At 37.5% G+C, this 16548-nt stretch overlaps 1 protein-coding gene across 1 annotated transcript; it reads left to right on the top strand.

Annotated features, from left to right (window-relative positions):
• The first annotated feature begins 10498 nt into the window (after positions 1-10498).
• thap7 (THAP domain containing 7) lies at positions 10499-16177 on the top strand. The gene is made up of 5 exons (XM_036565989.1): positions 10499-10551; positions 12697-12776; positions 12968-13123; positions 14210-14326; positions 14528-16177. The coding sequence occupies exons 2-5, from the start codon at positions 12697-12699 to the stop codon at positions 16146-16148; spliced, it is 1974 nt and encodes a 657-aa protein (XP_036421882.1). The 5' UTR covers positions 10499-10551; the 3' UTR covers positions 16149-16177.
• The last annotated feature ends 371 nt before the right edge of the window (positions 16178-16548 follow it).

Consider the following 16548-nt stretch of genomic DNA (forward strand, 5'->3'; position numbering starts at 1 on the left):
GGATACTGGCACAAACATCAAGAGACTCCCAAATCACATGCTGACTTTTCATTTTCTTGTAATATGCTGTGATCTGTTATGGCTTATTAACATTCAAAAACATTTCATTTGAATCAGCCTCTTAACTGGCATAAACATTTTCTTACATGGAGAAAACATACACCATTACGTAATGTACATGTATATTTGTATATACTGCACAATCGCCACAAGGATGTGTCTTTTTTTTTTTTTATACACAGATATTTTGTTCATTTTGTTACATTTGTTGGTGACACAGTTGCTTACAGATTCTACACATTTTTTGAGCAGTGTGACTGTTCTCATCTTCAGTTACTTGTAGCAAAAACAAAAGAGATGATGGTTCGTTTCTAAAGGCAGTGGAAAACTGAAAGAAAGACACTCATTTGTGGTGAGCCAGTGGAGACTGTTCAACAATGTAAGTGTCGACAGCATCAGGATTTAAAGAAATTGTCCTCTTTTGGAGCTTCTTTTCTAGCCATGCTACTCTGTTTGTCTTTGCAAAGTCTGGTTGGAATTCTATAATTCTGAGTGTAAAATTGGTTTCTCCATTTGCCAGGTTTTTGACCCTTTTCTCATGTTTGCCCTCAATTCTGGGCTGTGTTTAGGTTTTTGTTTTGTCCCGGACTTCGTAACATCTACCTGCCAGCAATCTTGCCTTTCTAGATGTGCATGATCTTGAATTGCTAGTAAACCTGCACTTGGATGCTACATCAAAATGTCTGTCAAAACTGCCGCCCTCTCAATTCTGGCCCAAAGAGACTCAACATGCTACTTGCTGGATGTACCTAATAAACAGGAAATTCGCAGTATCATAGTGTCAGATAAGTGAGGAAACAGTCCAGCTTTGATTAAAGAGACAACATTAGCAGAGAGTAAGAATTAGTTAGGGTACTCTTTTCTCCATCAACAGCAGATCTTCAGATCCATCAGGATGAGACAAAGACGAAAGCGCTGAGCTTGGCTTAAACAAACTCTGTACCAATACATTTTAGAGAAGTCCACTACCAAGCTATACACCACAGTTCTTGCTTGTGCAAAGTCACTACTATGGTTTTAACCTCTTTCAACCTCAAGCCTCTACACTGGCTACTAGACATTTTATGCTATACCTAAAAAAGCACTCACGAAGCTCCCAACTACTGACACCGTTCCAGTGCTCAATGTTTAAAAAAGCCTGGACCTTCAGTGTTCTTGAAAATAAATGTAAGTGAAGTACAGAATGCCAAGTCCAGCACTGTACATTACAAATTATGCAAAACGCAGCACAAAGAACACTAAACACATACTAGAAAACGAGATTATATCGGACCAGTTTTAGCACCACAACACTGGCTGCCTATTGATTTTGCGCTTAACTATACATCTGTACTGGTGTAGCACCTTCACACATCTTTGAAAGTCTGCTAAACTATGCTTAAAATCACACTTTAAGACCATCTAGCCTGCCCTTTCCATATTCCACATATTAAAATAAGTTAAAAATGATGAAGCAGCCTTTTATTGTAGAACACATTACAAATGAACATTTTTCAGGCTTCTTCTAATACTAAAAAAACAACTTAAACATATTTCTTCAATTTAACATTTGTTATTTTTTCTTTTATTACTAGTTTACTATTTTTATTATGCTATTTTAATTGTTGTCTGTTTATTCTATGTTTTCATTCTAATTACTGTTACCATGATTATTAGTATTTCTGTATTTTTCACTAATCTTTTGATTATAGTTTTCATATTACATTGCGCTGCAATTTGAAGATATGAAAGGTGCTTTGTAAAAAGGCACAATAATAATAATAATAATAATAATTAGTTGTTATCATTGTTAGTATAATAATGATCACTATAATTATTGTGTTACGCCAATAAACATTACCAACAACAAAACATTCCCTAAGTAAAACCAAGAGCAATGTACATAACTGCACTCACAAGCACAGTTTACGCTACAAAAGGAACACAGTTCTGTGAAGGGGCATAGCTAAAACTTAGAATGAGGTGACCAGGTAAGACCCAGACATTTTACTGGGGTGGCATATTGCTGAAAAAAAAATAGCATTATTGTATAAAAATGACAAATTGACATGTAATTTTTCTCTGTACACAACTAAATCTGTCCATTACTTCCACAGGAATAAAATATTATATCAATACAACTATTGTTGGAAGTAAACTGAAAGACAAAACTCTTGATGTAACATATTTTAGTAATTAACAAGGAAATAATGTATTTAAATCAAGTAAATTCAATATCTAACTTTTTTTCAATGCACAACGTTAACTTTAGAAAAATATTTCATATATACGGGCCAAAGAAGTTATTAATTTAGGCTTGCTTTTTTGCAAATCACACATCTAATCTCCTGATCTACTGATTAGAAAGCCAGCCAGAGAGTAAATTATAAGATAATCTACAACACACACATATATTCAACTGTGAAAAGAAATTAGTTATCATGATAAACGATTATAACTGACAAATTTTTGACAGTTAAATCATCTTACCATCGCATAGGACACTTCATTATGTAGCTCACAGAGCAGCATTTCTGAAGGGTACCAGCACACATTCACTCATTGGTTTACCATAACCATAATTGCTGGATGGCACTGGCCACCCCTTGGCTACACCTCTGGCTCTGTGGTTTTATTTTAAAAATAGTCTACTTACAAGCACTCTAACAAACGCAACCAGGTGAAGAATCTGTCTCTGCCTCTAGCAGTGATCAGAGGTCTGAACCATGTTAGCATACTTCAGGTTGGCTAAGAGGCAAATAAGTGCTATTTAATAAAGGTGCCAAAAAGGGTTCTATGAGCGAACCCATGATGGATCTCCGAGAAGGGGGTTGGTGATCACTGCTATAGAAAAAACACTTTTAGTTCCTTTAAGAACCTTTCCATGACAGTACCATTTTTGTAAAAGGGGGTGCGAGTGCGAAGAATCTTTGTAAAGTGTAAAGAACCTAAACATAAAGTAAATGTTCTAGGAAAAGCACTTACATTTGTATACAACCTTTACAATACGTGAAGGTTCTTTAAACCTTTAAAAGGTTCACACTCACAAATACCTGTTTCAAACATGGTTCTTTAGGCAACCAAAAACAGTTCTTTATGACTTTATGACTAGAGTTAACTAGTTTGTAAAATCATTTTAGATTATTATTATATTATAATATCTATATTTCACATATATATATATATATATATATATATTATCATTATTATAAAATTAGTTTAGATATGATAGAAAATCCATTTTTCTCTCATTTTCAGAGTAACATGTAACAACACATGCAGTAAGCAGTGGAGAAAAGTAGGATATTTTAAGAACAGTAATTTGTTACTGTCCAACACAGCAAACTACTGTCCTGTAATACCATATACTTAACCAGAATTGTTTTTGTGCCAGTTTCCCAGACCCAGATTAAGCCTAATCTTGGACTAAATTTCAGTGGTAATGGAGAATTACCTGTGGAATTTCTTTTTACTCTAGTTTTAGGCTTAATCTGGGTGTGGGAAACCGGCCCTATGGGTTGGCTGCTTAAATCTGGATAAAAGTTGATCTATCAATCCAGTTTCATCAAACTTTAAACCTAGTTTAAAATAATCAGGGTTACAGGGCATGTTCTTATGGACACAGTAGTCGAAGACTGTTTGGACGTAGAAGCATCAGGCAAACACAAGAGTGCCACCCTGAGTGCAACGTTGAGTCCCACCCTGCCAGAGAGAGACTAAAGAAGGCAGTAGAAAATTAAATCTGTTAAAATGCCTCAAAAAAAGTTTGCTCCAGATCTTGTAAGAAATGGCACTAATGTAAAAGATCGCTGTGCCTATGTTTCTGAAAGAAGTCCAACCATACTGTCCAGTTGCTGTCCTGATGAAAAAGGCCTAGCCACACTTAATGTTTTCAATTTACAAGCCAAAGGTTTATATGGAGACTGCTGTACTGAAACAGATGGTTCTGTAGAGGTCACATACAGTGACATGATCACACGCACTGCAGTAATTTCACATAATAACAATCCCTGCGGGACAGAATCGTGTGAGTTTGGTCTTGTCAAGCCTTTCTTCTTAGAAGTAGACATGTAACTAAAATGTATTTTTTCCAGTATGGCACCTTCTTTTTCTGCCACATTGTAAAATAAGTGGAGGCTCCAGATGGCCCAGATTTACTCCAAGAATCTCTATTTCAATGGATATCAGGTCAATACCCCAAATGAGTAAGCCAAGGGTGACAGTGGCAAAAACTCCCTAACAGCAGGAGCAACACTCAAAAGAAGAACCCATTCTCCAAATGGTAAGTTTTGTTCAAGGTGACTGTACACAATATGTAGGGTTGATAAAGTGCACACAGTGACTCCGGCAGGCCGAGCTATTACATCCTAACTAAAAAGCGAGAGCCAGAAGGAAGCACAGACTCCCTAAGATGTCAGCGCTCCTCCATTCCACCATCAACAAACCTGAGTGAGAGCGGTGGGATGACAGCACCAACATTTCAGTTTACCATAATTCTCTATGTCCAAAAACTTCCTCGTCTGCACTTTTAATTTAACTGGAAAAATAATCACCAAAGGCTTGACTAAGCAAGAAGCCTAGACTTGAAATCTAACACTGTGTCTGAGCCCCGAACACTGACTGGAAGATTATTTCAAATAACATTGTCAATGACCTCAAGCTTCGTGCTGATACACAAAATCCGTCTATTTCGATCTTACTGAACACTGGGTAGGCCTCTCAGGCAGTTTTAAAATGGTTTAAATCATATTTAACGAATAGACAGTTCTTAGTTTCACTGGTAAATCTTTCATCAAAAAATGTAACATTTCCTGTGGGGTCCCTCAAGGTTCAGCTTTAGGGCTTTTGCTTTTCACTTACCTCTAGGTGATGTCATTAGGAAACACAAATTTTCATAGATATGCTGATGACATGTAATTATACATTCAGACTCCATTCTGAAATTCATCAAGACTCTATTGACAGGCTGACCAGCTGTGTCTTAGATACTTCACAGTGGATGTCACAAAATTTTCTACAACTAAATCACAAAAAAAACTGAAATACTGATCTTTTGTACTAAAACTCTGTAGTACAAAAAAAAACTCTGAGAAGCTTGGTTCTTTAGCTTCATACCAAACCTGAAACCTGGGTGTGATCTCAGACTCCAAGCTGTTTTATCCCACATGTAAACGCAATCACTAAAGAAGCTTTTTTATTATTTGAGAAATATCACTAACGGTCAGCCTTTACTATCTCAGAGTAACATAAAGACATTTGTTCTTGCAGCTGTTACGAGTAGAGTTGATTACTGTACTACTCTTCTCATTGGGCTCCCTAAGAAAACAAATCATTCTCTACAACATTCCTGTTTTGAAAGAACTGCAATGGCTGCCTGTATCTTTCAGGACAGATTTTAAAATTTTGCAAAATTTTGACCTTAAAGTGCCTTACATCACAGAATGTCTGTCTGTTTATGCTCCAGCATATGATCTTAGATCTCTTCAGTATTCATCTTTTTAATTTTAGTGTTATATATTATTTTTAAATACTAAATGCTCACAATTTCTTCTTTTACTGTTAAACTGAATCTCCTGTCTGTAAAGCACTGTGAACTGACACCAGTATGAAAAGTGCTCTCCAAATAAAGATACTATTATTATTATCATTATTATTCTATTATTATTATTATTATTGGCCCCTGCTGTGGGTAGAAGTAGGACAAACATGGAAGGAAAAACCCCTATTATTTAAAATCCAATTTGCTGTGTAAAAGCAGAATACATCTAGGTTCATTATAGTTCACAGAATTTTAACCCCTTAAGTCACTCTCATAACAACAGACCTTTGGCTTAACAAATTATCTTTATGGCAATTAGCAAATGATTTATAGAAGTTATTGAAAAAAACGTAATAATAATAGAACAACAAGTCTTCAAATTAAGGGGTTAAAGTATCTCTTTAAACTTTGACTTCCATGCCACTACATTCTGGGAAGGACATAAGCATCTCTAACGAAAGGATGCCGCTCTTAGAAAGTACCAAATGTCTATTATGAAGTGATAACAGCACCTCCTTTTGGAGTGAGTGAGTTACAATCCATTTTAACTACAAAATTTACATTTACATTTCATTTTCAAATGCAAACCACTTGTTAACGAAGTTGTTTGTAAATTATTCACTATGCCTTTTCTACCTTTAATGCTTTTCATAGATGGTTCCACAGTCTCCTTTCCTGATAAAGCATGCTTTGTTTATACATCATTCTGTTAGTCATGGAGTTACTCCGCAGGCATGGACAAATGCAACTATAAGTCCTAATCCTAGGCATTAGTGCTTGTTAACACAAGCTCCAAAATAATTAGTTTGTTTCACTTCTCTTATTTAATCAATAATCAATACAAATTATGGAAGGTTTGTGTTGTTATGCGAGATGTTTTTTTTTGTTTAGCGCTGTTGAATGGCTATCTTTGGGCTACTCTTTAAATTCCCCAGAAAAAAAAACAAACATTTAGTTTTATATTAACTGTTGTAAATATGGATGCTAGATGTTTTATGAGACAGGTTTTACTAATCTATATTAAAAGTCTAACTTTGCTTCTGTCACATCTATACCTGGGGATTCCCCTGCTTGCCTCCAGAGGTCACTCTTGCCTAGTACTGATCAGTTTCTATTCACTTGGAGCTCATCTCAGCTGATTTAGAAGATTTTTTGAGCCTTGCTACACTGTTTGTTTTTTGCAAAGTGAGTATTTTTTTTTACATTTTATTCATGCCATCCACAGGCATTACTGTGCTGCAAGAGTGCTTGCTCTACCAAGAATTCAAACAAAGAAAGAAAGAGCGAGGTGGATGTTACCTGATGTCAGTGGTTCATTTGATCATTTAGACGTCATCCAGAGGGCCAGCAGGTTTCATCCTCATCCAGACACGAACTACACAATCAGATAAACCAATATATTATGTAAAAAAAATAAAAACATCCTAATGTTACAAGACTCAACATGGCTAAACTTCCAAAAATGCAGTCAGTCTATGCGAAGGAAATGTTCACATTACAACAGATGACGCACTGTTTAGCATTCCTGGCGATACACGAGAAATGCTCATAAAGTGAGTGTCTGCTGCTGTTATGACAGATAGTTTTCTATTTTCACAGTTATACAGTCTTATACAAACGTTCAAACCAGCCTGGTAAAATTTCTTGATTTTCTGAGTGAAAGTAAGTTAACACATTCTCTACAGAGAACCAGCTTAAATATGACATTTCTCTTCAATTATGTTGGATTATAGAGTTTAATAGACTGGAAAAAATAAAACACAAAACAGAAAATGAGCCAGAACCACTGCACAGGCCACATTTCATATTATTTTTTTTTCCAATATGTGAAATTCATCAAATAAACAGTATTTGCATGTGCAGAAATGTAGAGGACATGTACTCATAAAAACTCAATACAATTTTTTTTTTATATGTAAATAATTTTTTATCAGTACTTTTTATTTGTCACATTAACAAAACAAGAACAAACAGACAAACAGGGGGCAACAGACAATCAAGTCAAAATATGAGAAGAAAAAAGAGAGAGAAAGTAGTGATAAATAAATAACAGTAACAATTAACAAAGGAGTATTGGCAGTCACAAGAGCATTTATCACCTTAGATGAAGAGACTGCCAGGTTTCAACAGTCACAGGTCGTGCTTGGTTGAGCTGTGCTGTTGTACATTCAGTATTGACAAATTTTAAGTAAATCTGATATCCACAATGATTACATATGAGTCCCGGGTGTAAACCAATTCTGTAAGTTGTGTTTTCTTAGCACAAGTAAAGCCAGCAAATAGCATTTTACTTTAAATTTAAACCAAGATTTAAATGGATTAGACCAGATAAAACAGAATTTACATGATTCCAAAGCTTTATGATCTCAAGACATTCCCAGAACATATGACAGATTATACAACAGTTAGTTCCGGCCACGCAAGCTGACTGGTTGAGAAATGTTCTAACCATGCTGATATTTCGCCATAACATCACAGGTTTTTCACAAACACTAAGCAATGACTTTGATAGGAGACACTCAAGCCATTTGAACGTTTTACTACTTACTTTGCCGCAAATGGAAAATGGATACTTTGAAGATTAGATTTAACCCACAGCCGATTTGGTCAGACTCTGAAGATGAGACTACACTAAATTCCCAAACTGTAACTTTATGTCTGTGTAAGGAGCTGGAGAACGAACTGCCCGCAGTGCAGCGAGTGAGCGGAGCTCGTTACTCTGACATAGAAACAAACTGCTTGTTAAGGAACTACAATTTGGTGGAAGGAACTGCTAAGTTTATTTATTTATTACTTTATTTATTTAACTGTTGTATAAAAGCAATAGAACACTCGAGGTCGGGTGTTATCACTATAACATGATGTTATTTCGCGATAACACACTCCTTCTCGTGTTCTATTGCTTAAATGTTAAAGGGTAAGCATATTACATATGTGACATGTGATGGAGTTTCATTTGAAATCTTCTATAAGGTGTTATGTTATGGTTTATACAACAGTTAGTTCTGGCCACGCAAGCTGATTGGTTGAGAAGCGTTCTAACCGTCCTGTTATTTCAACATAACATCACGTTTTTTTAACAAACACTGTATCACTCCGCTAAGACGCCGTTGCTAAGCAACGACTTTGACAGCTGTAAAAGAAGCTCAAGCCATTTGAACGTTTTTACTTCTTACTTTGCCACAAACAGAAAATGGACACTTTTAAGATTATATTTGACCCACAGCCGATTTGGTCAGACTCCATGCAGACAAGATGAGACTACACTAAATTCCCAAACTGTCTACCATTAAGATTAAGTCAAGCTGTACGCATTTTAGACTGCAGATCTATTGTCGCATGCTGTTGCTGTATGGCAACAACGAAATTTCACCACATTATATAAAATCAATATAATCTAAACTGGTTTTATTTATGAAAATGAACCTGTAACACGCTTCAAGTGTGAAAAGGGAAACCATAAACTACTGTGACATATCTGTGAGTGAATAACAGTATCAGGGAGGGTTTCTGAGCAAGCTGAGCATTTGCTTTCCATGATAAGTGGGGGGTGAGAGGGGAGGTGAGACATGGTATCACTGATTAACACTAATTTTCCACATCTGCTGGTGCACAATCACATAATCAAAAAATCTGAAGACATTTTAAAGGTGCGGCAAGAGTCATTGCATTTTAATGGAAGACTACAAGTAAATTTGAATTCTGTCTTTTAAATGATGATATAATGAATATACATGAACTGGGACATAAACTAACATGGTAAAACAATGTCAAGTTTGGTTTCATGCTGACTTTTAAATTATAAATGAGTATACACTTCAGAGTACTTAAATTGCCACATTATACTGTGTGTGTGAAAAGGACATACTATTTTACACACAAAGCTTTCTTTCAATTTCTCATAAGAAAAAAATAAGACTTTTATATTGCAGTTAAGCAAACAATGATAAATTAATTGCTGCCACATAGCAATGCAATGCAGGAAAGAGTTAAAGGGGAACTCAAAATTTTTTTCAAAATTTCTGAATAATTCAGTTCTTGAGATGTAAACAGTGTGATTCAGAGTGGTTTGGTGTGAATTGGGTTATTGGAGACTCCAGGAACCAAGGGTCACCATGACTACAACACAAATATAGCCATTTTGTTTACTATCTAAAACCTCCAGTGAACCTACACGTGTCTTCTTAGTTTTTATTTGTAATGTTGATGACGGTAAAATAGTGTAAAATCTTAAGAAAACTTTTTAGGTGACTATTCTGTCTATACATGCTTTAATTGCTGCTGCACTCAGCACTTTAACTTTAGAGCCATACTTTGCACAATGTAAAGGTTAAAGGTATGACTGTGTGTGTGTGTGTGAGTGAGTGATGGTAGGAATGCATGTTTTATTTTACATTTATTTTATTTTATTCACTACATGTAAATGTCTGTCTGGTACTGTGCACTGTGAGCTCATGTAACCAAAACCAAAATCCTTGTATGTGTAAGCATACCTGGCCAATAAAGCTTGATAAAGCTTGATTCTGATTTTCATGTAGCTCTCCACCATGAATAGAATAAAATAAGTAGATTAAAATACATTTGAAGCCAAAAAATTCTCAAAACTTTAATAAGACAATGTCTCAGGCACTAGGCAGCATATTCATAACCATTTTATGAAATCATTTTAATTAAAGGCGCTTTTAGAGGTGGACGTCTGGTTCCTATCACCATCACCGTGGACAATTCTGACTCAGTAGTAGTTTCTCTACAACGGAGCATTTCACCCCAAACCACTCTGAATAAATATGTCTACATCTCGACCATTTAACTATGTAGAACTTTAGAAAAAATCCGCGGAGTTCCCCTTTAATTAACTAAAAACCAAAATCAAAGTACTTTCTGAAGGCGTCATTCTGTTCGTGTGACGCGCATGTGCAGATTTACAAAGGAAGAAGAAGACCGCCATCTTCGTGAGGTCGAAAGGCTCAGTGGTGAGTCTGAAATCCTTCACAAATCACAATAAATCGCTAATGATCGCCTTAACAAGATGTCATGTTTTAATAAAAGCGCCGTTAAAGCTGAGAAGAGTGGCACACGGAGACGCGACACTGGCCCGACTTTAGCCAGCTTGCTAGCCAAGCCAAGCTAAGCTAAGCTAACCCATCAGCTAATCACAAAAACAAGCTCTTCTGCAGATTAATCGCGGCTGCGTTGTGAGGAATCGAGAAATCCTAATCGTATCATGTTAGCACTGGAAGAAGCAGCGGCGCTTAACCGCTCTGTCCTGCCAGTAAATAACACTTAAAAGACAATACGTGGCGCCTTTTTTATAAATAAATAAAAACAATCTTCTTCACACCGCTCCTCCTAAAGAGCATCACAGGAGCGCAACATTTACGCAAATACTTGCGCATCAGAGGCCGCCTTTTTCCAACTGCTTAAGTCTACAGCAGTCCTGTAACGTTTTTATGTCGAAAACGCAATATGAAAGCATGCAATTTTCATACCACAAGCTGCAATTTTAATTATGGCTTAACAACTTTAAGGTTGGTAGGTCTAAAAACGTGGAGCTTGTGAACTGCCTGTAGATGAATTAGACCAACCGGAAGCAACCAGAGCATCCACAAGACAACCACAACTAACAGTGGCATTCTGGCACACTGTGTTCAGCCTCAATTAGAGGTGGGTGATATGGTTAAAAAAAAAATATATATATCATGATATTTCATATTTTCATGATAAGCGATATGCATCATGATATTTAGACAAAATAGAATATGTAGTGTCACATATAAAATACTATAATAATAATGAAATAATAATAATAACTATACACTTTCAACTACCAATATTTTACAAACTGCATTGCACTAAATCCAATTAAACAGGCCTACGATATGCTCAGAAAAGTGTATTGTGACATTTATTTATCACGATAACAAGAAAATATTCATCATAGATTAGCCATATCGCCCGCCCTCAGCCTCAAGTCAGAAAAAGTGGATATGCTGGTGTTCTTGGTCCAAAAAAGCTTAAATAATCGAATATGTAGAAAATAATCACAATTTTAATTGCAATATTAATTAGGAAATTGCAATTAAATATGTTTCGTAAAACATTCAGCCCTTCTTGAAACTTACAGCAATGTAGTTGTAAGACATCAGGGAATCTTAAATAAAATACACCACAGACAGAGACTGTTCAAAAAGTCAGTGATTCCAGTGATTGTGACTGTGCTGTATTATGCCTCAGTCAAAAAACAGTCCTGGCTGAAATGCTTCTTATAACAACAATGTGAATGGGCGGGGCTAAACCACTTTAGACTAAATAGGTTAATATATCATCGCTGTCCAATGAAAAACATGTATCTCCATTTTTTTTGCGATTTTCACTTGTCTGCCTCATTTGAGCTCAGCAGCTGTCCTTTACATTGTGTGAAGATTTCGAGATGATTGGACCAATAGAAATGCTCCAGAATTGCTTAGAATAAAATCTCTTTCCATTAACTTACATTGAAAGTAAAGAACGTTTTTGCCCTCTGCTGTAAAGTTACTATTTTGGAGATACTTGTTTTTCTATAGACAGCGACGATATGTAAATGAGTGTGTTTTTATGACATCACAGAAACTGTGAATTTAGAACAGGCTGTTTTTGTAGCTTAGTTTCCATATATGGACTGTATGGACTGGGCAGTGAACAGTATGTTTTGAAACTCTTATTTTAAAAAGTGAGTAAAATTTGTTTTTCCATAATGTGTGCCTTTAAGTGTTTGTCTAGGCTAGGTCTCTCACTTCCAGCACACAAACCTATGCAGGGCAAGAAGGGCTCCATTGGTCACTTACATAAAACATCTTAATAAGACAATATTTTCAATAGTGTTATCTACATGAAATCTTATCAGAGAAATGTTTAAGTGTAAAGTGAAAAAATTTTTTTTTAATTAAGTTGATAAAGTTTGTAATAGTTGCAAAATTCAAATTGACAGAATTAAATTGATCCCTTAAGCATTTACCTTAAGAAAAATATTTATCAAGTTATATGAAAGTGACTGTGGGGTTGAAGCTGGGAAATACTGCAGTAACACTATCTTTAGTTGATTAGTTGCATTAAGTTCACAGTAAGCATATTTTCTCTAGATGCCCAGACATTGCTCCGCCGCAGGCTGCAATTCACGTGACACCAGAGATGCTCGGAAAGCTGGTCTCACTTTTCACAGGTAAGCACTAGACATCCACAAGACGGTGAGTCTGAGAACACTGTTTTGCATCATGCCTCAATGGTTATGAATTGTAATAGCAGTACTTTAAAGCGCCAAAGATTTTGTGCTTAGTAATAATGCAAAAATGTTTAATAATAACGAGAAGCATTATGAATAATGACAAACTAATCACCACATTTCTTGGTTAGGTTGCCAAAAAGGGGCAATCCTCGGCGTGCCACCTGGATTCTGAATTCTCGTCGCAAAGGTCCTGAGGGAAAAGGGCAGTGGGATCCTCAGAGTGACTACATCTATTTTTGCTCTAAACATTTCACCCCTGACAGCTTTGAACTCTCTGGAGTCAGGTCAGTACTTCAGGTCGATCGAATGTCAGTTTGATGCCCTAGGTTTATACAAAGGTCTGGAAATCTCAGCAGGGTTAGCAGTTGGGTAAGGCTTACATCCAGATGACTAGCAAGAAATAGCTGGGCTGCAACATATGAGTAAAATACCATAATGCAACTTCATTGCTGTGCATTAGCAGTTTAACTGTTTTCCCAAGCAAAGAAAATACACACACATAACAGTGCATGCATTTATAATGTACACCAAAATCTCTATTCCAGCACCAAATTCTGTCCTCGCTGCCTATTGCTTGAGGCACGTTAACTGGACTGCTGTGTTGTAATACTCTGATCCTTCATTATGTCAGTGAGGTTTAAGTCTATTGACGTAAAACAAATTCTGCATAATCAAAGTCATGTCAAGGTGTAAACAAAGTCATTCAGGTTTAATGTGACATTAATTGTTAATTGTAGAAAAACTTACCAACAGATATCTTTACAGGGGTGATGATAGGAACAAGCGGCCAAGACATCTACAACTCAAATATAGCCATTTTATTTACTATCCAATCTTAGAACTATCGGAAAAAAACATTGACATCAGGCAATGTATTCGTAATGGCAAATGTATTAGAGTTAAGTAAGGGTTGGGGCAGCTTATTGGATACAGGCTGGAATTAAACTCTGCAGGAAGGTACCTCTCCAGGACCAGCATTGGAGACCGCTCTTTAAGAGGCTTTACATTTTTTAGACTTGTCTGGTTCCGATCACCACCACTGTGGACAGACACTTACTACAGTAAGTGTCTCAAGAACAAAGCATTGCATATTGTCCATGTTGAATGACTTTGTTTACATCTTAATAATTTAAATTATTCAGAAAGTTCAAAAAAAGTAGAATTGCCTTTTAATGTCACTGAACTTGTTACCTATAGAGTGTGACAGAAATTTCAATATATAAACATAGGACAGTGATATTTTGTTTGGTAAGGGGGTAAAAAGCAACCATAACTTACTAGTTTTCTCTCACAGGTCACTCTGCTTTTGCTGTAGGGCATAACTGAAAATGAAGGTTGCTGATATTCTTTTATCTCTTCCTTCATCCCAGTGGCTATCGCAGACTGAAAGATGATGCAGTACCCACAGTGGTTGAAACCCCATCTTACCAAAGAGGCAAGACCTCCAGGGGAAGAGGCAGGCCACGAAATGTGGAAAGACAGATGAGGTATATCACACATACGTGCATGTGCTCAGGTACTCAGCATTTCAAAGAAGGTAGCAGAAAGCTTAACAAATCACTTTCACAGTATAGCTAGTGAATACAACTCAGTAGCCCTTTGCTGATCAACTCTTTGCTGAATAAACAGTTCACTTAAAAAATTGTCTTAATGGACATTTTGTTTGACTGTCATTAATTTCTCTTCAGGACAAAGAAGCGTACTGAAAATGAGGGAATGGACAGTAAGGAGGTTACAATCAACGAGGCTTTCGTACAGAATGTGACTGGTGAAGGGGAAGCTGAGAAATCCAAGACAGCCAATGGGGAACAGGGAAATGAGCAAAGCCCTCAACTTTCGTCTGAAGATGTTCAGACCAATAAGACATCACCAAATGATCAACCAACAGACGTCGTTCCCAATCCAACTTCACCACGGCCCCCTTCTCCATCCTGCTACATGAGGCGCCTCCCTCCTCCTCCTGGCTTCTACCTGGCCAAAGAGCACAACTATGCTCAGCTGTGCCCCCTAGTATGGCGCAAACGTTATGATAAAGCCATTGACAACTTAGAAAAGGCACTACGTTTGCTTAGTGCTGCCCGCCGCCGGGAAAACCGCCTACGGCTTACGCTGCTGCGCCTCCGAGAGAGCAAGCTAAAGAGCACTTTATCCCGAATTCAAGACAGCAGCCGAAGGAAGGAGGGTCAGGGAGGCCGAGGTAGGGTTTCCATCTTGGCTCCTCAGAGTGGGAAGACTGCAAGAATAGACACAAGTGGAACTCCTGAAGGACTGGAGGAGAGTGAGATAGAGGGTACAACTGAAGACATGGAGCTTTTCACTGAAGAGGGTTGGAGAAGGCCAGCGCCCACAGCAAAAGAGAGAGTACCTGTAGAAGAAGAGGACGGATGCTGTTTTTACTGTGGACGGGGTAGAGAAGATGAGGAATCAAAAGAAGTAAGGGATAGGCGAATGTCTCACAGGGCCACAGAAAGCCAAGGGGCTCTTGGAAGTCATAAACCTAAGAGAATTCAAGAGGGCAAAAGGGAGAGAGGGAAGATACCTGGTGTATTCATAGGTCGAAAGGCTGAGAGCACAAGAAATGATGCTCCTGCTGTAGAGCCAAAGGACTGTTACTTCTATTACTGTGAAAATGATGCAAGTGAGGACCAAACAAGGACTGTCTCCTTGGATTCACCTCCCCAGCAGAACGTAGATGGAGAAGCTTCTCTGGAGCTCTGTGGCAAACCACTGCAGCAACTTACCCTGCTGCACCCTCAGACTGAAATGCTCTTGCAGATGCATACGGTGCCTGGGCCTACACAACCCACAGTAACGCTACAGGAGGCAACATCTCCACTTCAGCTGCAGCAGCTTCATCTTTTGCAGCCCAGTGTGGGCCTTCAGCCAGGACTTCTCCTTCCAGACATAACAACAAGGGAAGGGAACATGTCACAAAGTGACCCAGAGGCAGGAAATCATATTTATGTGGTGCAAGAAAGAACAGACAGTCACTTGCTGCTGGTACCTGTTTCTACTGATACCAGGGAGAGTAGTGGAGTCAGTGTTGACACCGTGCTTCAGAATATAGAAACCCAATCGATATTGGTGACAGGAGAAGGCTTTCAGCAAGGACCCAGTGAAGAGGGGGATACCCTAGGTGTTGAGAGTAACCTCATGGGGTTAAGAAATACTAGGTTGAGGGACAGTCAAAATGGCAATCAGTCAAATCTGAGAGCTACAGCAGTGAGTGGAGATGTCAGGCAGAGACTGAAGGAACATCTAGAGGGGTTTCAGCTGCAGCTAAGCAGTGAATTTGTCAAGGATATGTAACAAACCTCATCATGATTTCCCATTAAACACAGCACAAACAATGAATCAAAACCAAGTTTTGTTGAGTTATTCAAGTTATTGCGTTGAGCTGTGCTTAACTCAGCTGTGTTACTGGATTGATGCCCTACTTACTAACTGTATTTTCACTTTCAAATGATGCAGCTAAGAGGATGATTTATTGACTACTAGCTATAACAGAACAGCTTACTATCATCATCATTTTAAATTTTTTATTGTTTCCAATAGTGAATTAATATAAATTCAACTGGGCAATCATTTGTTTTACCAAAAAGAGAACTAAAATGAGCAATTGTTTGGTTTTACTAGCATCATTAGAGGTTCATGGATAGGGGGCTAAGCCTGTGCTAGGCAGGTCTGGAGGCATGGCCCAAGGAGGGGC

This window comes from Colossoma macropomum, unplaced genomic scaffold (genome assembly GCF_904425465.1).
Source record: "Colossoma macropomum unplaced genomic scaffold, Colossoma_macropomum, whole genome shotgun sequence".
Taxonomy (NCBI): Eukaryota; Metazoa; Chordata; class Actinopteri; order Characiformes; family Serrasalmidae; genus Colossoma; species Colossoma macropomum.